Consider the following 10,100-nt stretch of genomic DNA (forward strand, 5'->3'; position numbering starts at 1 on the left):
TGCCACCCACTGTGCTCCCCTGCCCAGCTGTTCTGACCTTATACCCCTGGCCCAGGCACCTCTAGGGCCTTACCTGTCGAGTTGCCGCAGGGTTGGGCCAAGATGTAGGTGCATTTGCCCATGAAACTGAAGTGTCTCCCGTCAAAAGTGATTTGGTGAGGGTCCCCGTACACAGTGCAGGTGGCAGTACCTGCAGAGGGGAGCCAATGGGCAGCGCATGAAAGGATGGACTAGGCCCTGAGGCCACCCTTGTGCACCCAGTGGCATGCCCCGGTTCCTCTGGCCAAGGGAGGGATTGGGACCCTGGTGTCCCACCCACTCTGACAGGTGGGTGGGCGCTAGCGTGAAGGGAGGGTCTCACCATAAGGTTGGCATCCGTACTGGCCATTCTTCAGCTGACACACTGTGTGCGGGCCGCACTGGGAGAAGTTACACTCCATGCGCTTGCCAGGCCTGCAGCGGCAACGTTCTGTGCAGTTGGAGCTGAACCACTCCGCCCCAGGCTGGGAGCAAGGGATCCAGAGTCACAACGCCATAGCTCCTGGGACCCTCCCTCCTTCCCCACCACATCTGCAGACCTAACCTTGCTCATACTCTTCCTCATCCCACCCCCTACCAGATATTCCTGTCTACCACAGGACATTGGCACATGCTACTCTCTCACCCCAGAATGCTCTTCTGTTCCTTTCCAGATCATTCTTATGTGACCAGCACACAGAGTTCAGTTCACAGCTTTCTAGGGAAGACTTCTCAGACCCCCCTGACTAGGTCAGCCTCACAGTTCTGGGTACCTTTCTTTCCCAGGACTTACTAGGATTGCACCTTCCTGGTAATTTCTGTGACTAATTGCAAGCACTCTGTGAGGGACCATGTCTCTTTATTCACTATCATAGCCTCAACACATAGCACAATGCTTGGCAGGAGCTCTCATTTTAGAAACACTTGCTGTGTCAGAGTGACCCAAGACCCAGCGTGTCCCCCAGGATCTGAGAGCATTAGGAGAACAAGGACCATGCCCTATTCGTGGTGGTCCCAATTCCAGAAGGGTTGAACATACTCAAGAAACATTCATTGGGGGAGCACCTGGGTGGCTCAGTGGGTTAAAGCCTCTGCCTTCAGCTCAGGTCATGATCCCAGGGTCCTGGGATCGAGCCCCGCATTGGGCTCTCTGCTAAGCAGGGAGTCTGCTTCCCTTCCTCTCTCTCTGCCTGCCTCTCACCTACTTGTGATCTCTGTCAAATAAATAAAATCTTTAAAAAAAAAGAAACATTAATTGGATGCATAAATAAATCTTTATAAGACATGCACAAATGTCTCCTGGGGCAGCCAAGAGATGCTGAATGCTGAGGGTTGTGCTAGATCTTTCTGAGGCTGAAGCTTTATCCTAATCGGGACAAAGGGACACCCAGGAAGCTGGTTAAAGGGAGTTGGGCAACAAAGTAGTCCCCAGAGAGACAAAAAGGAACTCAGATGACAGATGGGAAGAACACCAGTTCTGAGAAGAGCCATGGGGCGGGAGTGAATAGCTTAATACACTTTTAATAACTTACATATGATATTTATCATAATTAGCTAATAATAGTAACGTTTAGTAAGTACTAGGTCTGCTTCCGGATCTAATTTCAACTTCACAACAATCTTATGAGGTAAGTAGAAATTACGGGCACATTTTGTAGACACGGAAGAGGGAAAGAATCTTGCCCGAGGTCACCCACCAAGTGAATGCTAGAGCCCATGCTTAAAGGGCCGACTGGCTTGATTCTAGGGTGGCTCCGCCCCATAGAGTGGCCAGCAGCCTCTTGTGGCTATCGAGCTCATGAAACGTGGGTCCAAACTGAGATATACCCAAAGTGTAAAAATACACACTAGATTTCAAAGAATTAGTATTGGGGGGGAAGGAATGTAAGCGATCTCATTAATAACTTCATTACATGTTGAAATGAGACTAGAAATTGAGTACATTATTGGAGTTCATTTAACCTGTTTCCTTTTACTTTTTAAAAATGTGGCTGTCAGGGTGCCTGGGTGGCTCAGTGGGTTAAAGCCTCTGCCTTCGGCTCAGGTCATGATCTCGGGGTCCTGGGATCGAGCCCCACATCGGGCTCTCTGCTCAGCACGGAGCCTGCTTCCCCCCGTCTCTCTCTGCCTACTTGTGATCTCTGTCTGTCAAATAAATAAATAAAATCTTTAAAAAAAAAATGTGGCTGTCAGGAAACCTAAAATAATGGGTGAGGCTTGCATGCGATCCCTTTTGGACAACAATAGCCTAAAGCCTGCGCTCCTTTACAGCCTCAGCTTGTGTCGAATCTTCTCGGAGGGGTGGGCAGTGTGGAGGGGCTACCCATCTGGGGAGACAGTAACTCCTGTGTTTTATTCTTTTTCTTTTTTTATTAAAGGATTTTATTTATTTATTTGACAGAGATCACAAGTAGGCAGAGAGGCAGGCAGGGGTGGGGGGAAAGCAGGCTCCCTGCTGAGCAGAGAGCCTGATGCGGGGCTCCATCCCAGGACCCTGAGATCATGACCTGAGCTGAAGGCACAGGCTTTAACCCACTGAGCCACCCAGGCGCCCCTGTTTTTTTCTTTTTAAAATAATTTATGTATTTGGGGCGCCTGGGTGGCTCAGTGGGTTAAAGCCTCTGCTTTCGGCTCAGGTCATGATCCCAGGGTCCTGGGATCGAGCCCCATGTCAGGCTTTCTGCTCAGCAGGGAGCCTGATTCCCCCTCTCTCTCTCTGCCTGCCTCTCTGCCTACTTGTGATCTCTCTCTGTCAAATAAATAAATACAATCTTAAAAAAAATAATTTATGTATTTGACAGGTAGAGACACAGTGAGAGAGGGAACACAAGCAGGGGGAATGAGAGAGGGAGAAGCAGGCTTCCCGCTGAGCAGGGAGCCCGATGCAGGTCTCGATCCCAGGACACTGGGATCATGACCTGAGCCGAAGGCAGATGCTTAATGACTGAGCTACCCAGGCGCTCCAACTCCTGTGTTTTGACAGGATTTGCAAGTCCCTTTGGAAGAAAATTCTGGAACGCTGTGTTCTGCCCTGAACATGCCCGAAGCTCTACTCAGCATCCAGGGCTCTCTGCATATGCCAGGACCCCCAGCTTCCCTCAAGGAGGAGATGAGGAAGGCCTTGGACCACCTGGCTGGCCCAGTGGGTACTAGCTGGGCCAAGGTGGGTACGTAGCTGATATTTACCACACAAACAGAGAGGAGGATGAAAAGCCATATTTGGAAAAAATCACTCCACCGTTGTGTAATTCTACCAGCTTGTGAGCTGGCCCCTTGGGACAGTCCCATGGATCCAAAAAACCATGTACATCTCCCCCTTGGGAGCAGATGGAACTAGAACCCACTTGCCATCTCCCTTAGGGGCTCTGGCATCCCAGTGGTCTTACCTTATAGTAATTGTTGTTGTAGAAGCAATTGCAGGAAGAGGCGTTGATGCAGCGGGACTCATGAAACAAGAAGCCAGAACTGCAGACACAGCCCGGTTTGCAAAGGGGCCCACAGTTGGGCTTGGGTCTCTCGCAGGATGCTGGGCAGGCGCAGGGCTCGTAGTGGGCATTTGGCGGACACCTTGCTATGGGGAGAACAGCCCGCATCAGTCCTTCACTCTACTGCTTTTCTCAAGGAGATGTCCTGTCTCCTCTCTTCCCACCCTCGAGTTCTCTAAGACGGAGGTCCCTATAATTCAGCCATAAAAAGTAGGGAAGATCTGACATGTGGATAACTTGACATTCTAGCGCACAGATGAACCTTTAAAATACGGTGTCGAGTGCAAGGAGCTAGTCACAAAGGACCACGTATTACATCATTCTATGTGGGGGTCCAAAACAGGGAAATTGACAGAGACCGAACGTAGGTTAGGGGTTGCCAGGAGATGGGGCACGGTGGGGGTTGGGGAGAACGTGGAGTGAGCGCTAATGGATAGGGGGTTTCTTTGGGGCTGATAAAAATGTTCTGGATTTAAGGGCGCCTGGGTGGCTCAGTGGGTTAAGCCTCTGCCTTTGGTTCGGGTCATGATCTCAGGGTCCTGGGATGGAGGAACTCCATCCAGGGCTCTCTGTTCAGCAGGGAGCCTGCTCCCCCCACCCCACCACCTCTCTCTGCCTGCCTCTCCGCCTACTTGTGATCTCTCTCTGTCAAATAAATAAATAAAATCTTAAAAAAATATATTTTAAAAAATGTTCTGGATTTAGAAACTGATGTTTGCACAATCTTGTGGATATACTAAAACCACTCAATTGGGGGTGCCTGGGTGGCTCAGTGGGTTAAAGCCTCTGCCTTCAGCTCCGGTCATGATCCCAGGGTCCTGGGATCGAGCCCCACATCGGGCTTTCTGCTCTGCGGGGAGCCTGCTTCCTCCTCTCTCTCTGCCTGCCTCTCTGCTACTTGTGATCTCTGTCAAATAAATAAATAAATAAAATCTTTTTAAAAAACCCCACTCAATTGTACACTTTAGAAGAATGAACTATATGGTAGATGAATTATATCCTTATTTTAAAAAGAATGTTGTAAGCCTAGTGTTTGGCTCCCAATGACCTCCACCGCCACCATGTCCTGCTTCCCTCTTGGTCACGGTGGTCCTTATTTTTTCTAAAGCTACCATGTTCCAATTCATCTCTCCTCTAAGACTGTACTTTTCCACTAGATGCATCCATTTAGCTAAGTCTCTTTCCTACTCACAGTCTCTTATCTCTGCTGTTTGTCCAGTGTTCCATCACATACCTGGAGTATGTCCAGGGGTTGTAGAGGTCATGGAGGTACTTGGGGTAGTCATAGGAGGCATCACCAAGACTGTTGGCCTAATTGGTACAAGTGTTGGGCTGGGCTGGGGTGTCGTAGGAATTGTGGGCCTTTTAGTGGGGACAGTAGATTTTTCAGTGGGGATGGTGGTCTTTTCAGTGGGGACGGGGGGTTTTTCTGTGGTCTTTTTAGTGGGGGTAGTGGGCTTTTCTGTGGGGACGGTAGTCTTTTCAGTGGGGACGGTGGGTTTTTCTGTGGTCTTTTTAGTGGGGGTAGTGGGCTTTTCTGTGGGGATGGTAGTCTTTTCAGTGGGGATGGTGGGTTTTTCTGTGGGGATGGTAGTCTTTTCAGTGGGGATGGTGGGTTTTTCTGTGGGGATGGTAGTCTTTTCAGTGGGGATAGTAGTCTTTTTAGTGGGGGCAGTGGGCTTTTCTGTAGGGACAGTGGGTTTTTCTGTGGGGATGGTAGTCTTTTCTGTAGGGACAGTGGGTTTTTCTGTGGGAATGGTAGTCTTTTCAGTGGGGACAGTGGGTTTTTCTGTGGGGATGGTAGTCTTTTCAGTGGGGACAGTGGGTTTTTCTGTGGGGATGGTAGTCTTTTCAGTGGGGACAGTGGGTTTTTCTGTGGGGATGGTAGTCTTTTCAGTGGGGACAGTGGGTTTCTCTGTGGGGATGGTAGTCTTTTCAGTGGGGATAGTCTTTTTAGTGGGGGCAATGGGCTTTTCTGTAGGGACAGTGGGATTTTCTGTGGGGATGGTAGTCTTTTCAGTGGGGACAATGGGTTTTTCTGTGGGAATGGTGGTCTTTTTAGTGGGGATGGTAGGTTTTTCTGTGGGGTTGGTGGTAGTTTCAGTAGGGACAGTGGGTTTTTCTGTGGGGATGGTAGGCCTTTTAGTGGGGACAGAAGAGTTTTCTGTGGGCATAGTGGTCTTCTCAGTGGGGATAGTAGGCTCTTCAGTGGGGATGGTGCATGTTTCTGCAGACTCGGTGGTCTCTTCAGTGGGGATGGTGCATATTTCTGTGGACTCGGTGGTCTCTTCAGTGGGGATAGTGTGTCTTTCTGCAGGGATGGTAGTTTTTTCTATAGAGACGATGGGCTTTTCTGTGGGCATGGTGGTCTCTTCAGTGAGGACAGTGGGTTTTTCTGTGGGGATGGTGGTCTTTTTAGTGGGGGCAGTGGGCTTTTCTATGGGGACAGTGGTCTTTTCAGTGGAGATAGTGGGTTTTTCTGTGGGGATGGTGGTTTTTTCTGTGGGGACAGTGGACCTTTTAGTGGGGATGGTGGGTCTTGCTGTTGGGACAGTAAGTTTTTCTGTGGGGATGGTGGGTTCTTCAGTAAGGATGGTAGGTTTAGCTGTGGAGACAGTGAGTTTTTCTGTAGGGACAGTGGACCTTTCAGTGGGGATGGTTAGTTTTGCCATGACGATAGTTGGTTTTGCTATGGGGATGGTGGGTTTTTCTATAGACATGATGAGTTTTTCTGTGGGTATGGTGGGTTTTTCTGTGGGAATAGTGGTCTCTTTGGTAGCGATGGTAGGTCTTTCTGTGGTAACAGTAGTCCCTTCCACGGGTACCATGGGTTTTTCAGTGTGGACAACAGGCTTTTCTGTGGGCATGGTGGGTTTTTCTGTGGGAATAGTGGTCTCTTCGGTAGCGATGGTGGGTTTTTCCGTGGGGACTGTAGGTCTTTCTGTGGTAATAGTAGTCCCTTCCATGGGGACCATGGGCTTTTCAGTGTGGACAATAGGCTTTTCTGTGGGCATGGTGGGTTTTTCTATGGGGATGGTGGTGTGGATGGTGGTCCTTGCAGTGTGGACTGTGGGTTTTTCTGCAGGGATAGTAGGCTCTTCTGTGGGGATGGTGGTCCTTTCAGTGTAGATGGTGGTCCTTTCAGTGTGGACAGTGGGCTTTTCTGTGGAGACAGTGGGCTCTTCAGGAGGGGCTGTGGACTCCTCAGTGGGGAGAGTGGATTCCTCTGTGGAGATAGTGGGCTCTTCAAGGCTTAGAGAAGTCTCTTCAATGGGGACAACAGACTCTTCAGTAGAGATAGCGGATTCTTCTGTGGGGATGGTAGACTCTCCAGTGAAGACAGTGGGCTCTCCGGGAGGGACAGTGGTCTCCTCAGCAGGGACAATGGGTTTTTCAATGGGAATAGTGGGCTCTTCTGTGGGGATGGTGGGCTTTTGAGTGGGGATGGTGAGTTTTTCTGTGGGAAAGGTGGATTTTTCTGGGGGAAAAGTAGATCTTTCTGGGGAGACAGTGGACATTTCTGAGGGCACCATGGGATTTTTTGTGGAGATAGTGGCTATTTCACTGAGGACAGTGGGTTTTTTTGTGGGGGCCATGGTATTTTCTGTGGGGACAGTGGCTATTTCACTGGGGCTAGTGTAATTTTCTGGGGGGTGCATGGGTTCTTCTGTGGCGGCCATAGTTTTCTCTGTGGGAGTCATAGGTTTTCCTGTGGAGACAGGAGTTTCAGAAGGGCCAGGGGGGGAAACTGGAGATTTGGAAGGAAGCTCTGTTGGCACTGTTCCTGAAAAGAAAAACAAACAAACAAACAAACAAACAAGCACTGGAGTTTAGTCAAAATCACACTGTCACCTTCTTCAGTCGCTTCAAGTGGGCAGGCTCAAAGAGTAACTCACACCTCTCCCACTTCCAAAGCCAATCTTCACTCACTTAACAAACTCTCAACAAACACTGCTCCTAATATATGTCAGACATTATGCCAGATACAGGAAACACAACATGAACAGGATGTCAGTCCTCCCTTCAGGATTGCCCGTCCACTAGATAAGGGGTTGCGGATCCAGCCACAGAAATTCACGGCATCAAAGCCACATTCACTCAAGCAAGCATCCTGGTAAGACCGGGAAGGTTGAGATGGGCAGAACATGGAACACAAAGCTGTGTGAAAACTCAAGCATGAGAGAGAACTTGATTTTCACCAGTTCCAGAGACGGTCATCTCAGATCAGGGCCCCCCTTTTGCGGCCCTGGATTTTGTCTTACCTCGACAAGTCTCATGATTGATCAAGATAAAATCCACAGCAACAACAAAGGCGGTGTTGGTACCCCTGATGGCCTCCAAGATCAGCTGAAGGTAATGAGGGACAGACAAGAGAGAAATGCAGATGAATCTAGCCTCAACAATCCAACTCTGCCCCCACTCCTTTTCAGGAACCAGGTATCCCTCTCAGGGACACCAAGTTCACCTCTGCTCCGCTCCCTTTCCAGGGGCCCCTCTTCTCAGCCCTGATTGTACCCAGGCATTATGGCCCCCCTCACCACGTTCCCCACAGACACTGACAGGGGGCGCCCTCTCTGTCTCTCACCTGCATGGGCTGTTGATGCCCCAAAGGGATGGTGACAGAGGTGTTCAGCCAGTCAGGACTCTGAGACCCAACACGTTGCCAGATAGTAGATGGGAAACTGCCCGCAGGGCTCTCCAGCAGGAGACTGAGCTTAGTGCCCTCTCCGAGGCCATACATGTGGTAGGCAAACTCCACACAGATGGCACCCGGGGCACAGAAGGGCCGGCTCACCAGTCTGGAAGACTGGCCCGCCTCAGAGAACTTGTCAGCCTCGATGTAAATATAGCGACCTTCTGGGCAAAAAAGAAGGCAGTCAGAAGAAGGACAAGATGACAAACCGCCACAGGAAGAACCCAGCATGGTTTTCTCTCACAACACCGTGCTTTCCAAAGAGGGTCTGACGCGAGCACGCAAACTCCCCACATTGTAGCAGGTCCCCCCCACCCCGCTGCTGGTTTTGGACTTCTAACTGAAGAAGGCAGGAGCCGAAAGAAAGGGAAAACTAAATCATGGGCTGCACCAGTAAATGTCTTGACTGAAAATGAGATTGTGGATTTTGAAGCCTTGGACTCTGCGAAGTGAGATGCCTGCATTTTCCGGGGAGTTCAGTGACCCCACAGCTATGAAAGTTTTCAACGCACTCTACTTCTGTCCTCTTGCCACAGCTCGGGCATCAGGGCAGCTTCCCAGGAAACACCTGCTGGCTGGTCTTCACCATCTCCAATATCTTCTTCCATCAATCACACCAGTCAACGCCCACCCCACCCCAGCTGGGAGAAGATTCAGTAATTTGTTGGCTTGAGGGATCCTCAATCCTCACCTCCAGAAGCGCCTGTACCCTGGATGTGCATAGTTTTATTTGCATGGGTCCAGTGTCCGCCATCCCCTGATGCCTGGGCCCAGTCACAGAAGGGATGGGCATCATCTTCGAAGTCACACTGAGGAAAGCTCTCTAGGAGTCAAAATGGGAGATGTGAGCAACGTGGGCCATGCTTTCTATTCCCCTGCGACCCTCCCCGGCCCCCCGTTCTGAGCAATGTGATCTTTCCGGGGCCTGGTTCTCACCCCCACAGGGAGCAGTGCTGATCGCATCCACTGCCACAGCTGGCTCTGGGGTCTCTCCAAACACACCCACCACAGTGAACTGAAAAGACACATAAAGTGGGCTGGGAGTGAAAAAACAGCCCAAATGCCCCATCCCTCCCCCCATCTAATTTTATTCTATTCAGGAACCCAGGCACCCTGCTCCCAGTGCGCAAACCCTCAATCCATTTCAGATTGTGCAAGAGATCCTGACCTCTCGCTCCTCTGTACCTGAATTTGTCCCTGGGCTGTGTAATTGACAGAAACAGGCTGCCAGTTGGGTCCAGGTTGTCCTGAGAAGAGAGTGTGTTTCCGGATGCTGCCTGCAATGAGAGGAACCCGAGAGAGAACTGATTTATTAAGAGGACTGAAAAATGACTTCCAACGTATACTCAGAAGGATGAGTAGCAAAGAGAATACTTGGGAGTGTATTCCTCTCTCCCAAATGGGAGCAGGTCCTTCTCTCTCCCTCTCCTGGCACTTGTATCTGTTTTTTCCAGAAGCCTGATTCCACTCCATGGAGTAACTTTGCATATATCCTAGATTTCCCTAGACCCTAAGGGATGCCCCATAGTTTCCTGTCAACCTAACTCTGGGAGATGAGCCTCAGGTCCCTGGAAAGCCAGCGACTGCCAGTCTCACCCAAGACGGAAGCAGAGACAGTGAGGGCTGCACCAGGTGACTGTCCACGGAGGATATAGTGGAAGGACAGGCTTAGACAGCCAGAGGAATGGCTCCGCGGGCTCAGGAGGACAGATTTCTGCTTCGGTTTTGCATTCTTGGGGTCCAGGAGCATGTAGAAGCCACCTACAAAGGAAAAGGCCGGTAAGGTGAGATGGCTGAAATTGAGAGAGTCGGGCACAGGGATAGGACTCTGGGACTGCAGGGGTCCTGAGCCTGGGAAGCCCCAACAGCTGTCTACGATCAGCCAGCGCTGAGGGGAGCCCACA

The 10,100-nt window shown here is 50.5% G+C and overlaps 1 protein-coding gene across 2 annotated transcripts in view; it reads right to left on the minus strand.

Moving 5' to 3' along the window:
- Positions 1–10,100, minus strand: part of ZAN (zonadhesin) — a 34,363-nt gene that overhangs the window by 19,026 nt on the left and 5,237 nt on the right. For both annotated transcript variants that reach the window (XM_047714298.1, XM_047714299.1), the window contains 10 exons: positions 9,793–9,957; positions 9,382–9,473; positions 9,133–9,211; positions 8,888–9,019; positions 8,089–8,360; positions 7,766–7,850; positions 4,738–7,287; positions 3,405–3,589; positions 362–503; positions 74–190 (listed from right to left, as the gene is read on the minus strand). In XM_047714298.1, coding sequence (XP_047570254.1) covers positions 74–190; positions 362–503; positions 3,405–3,589; positions 4,738–7,287; positions 7,766–7,850; positions 8,089–8,360; positions 8,888–9,019; positions 9,133–9,211; positions 9,382–9,473; positions 9,793–9,957 — 3,819 coding nt within the window. The remainder of the gene's footprint in view (positions 1–73; positions 191–361; positions 504–3,404; positions 3,590–4,737; positions 7,288–7,765; positions 7,851–8,088; positions 8,361–8,887; positions 9,020–9,132; positions 9,212–9,381; positions 9,474–9,792; positions 9,958–10,100) is intronic.

The sequence above is a fragment of the Lutra lutra genome, chromosome 18 (genome assembly GCF_902655055.1).
Source record: "Lutra lutra chromosome 18, mLutLut1.2, whole genome shotgun sequence".
NCBI classification, from domain to species: Eukaryota; Metazoa; Chordata; class Mammalia; order Carnivora; family Mustelidae; genus Lutra; species Lutra lutra.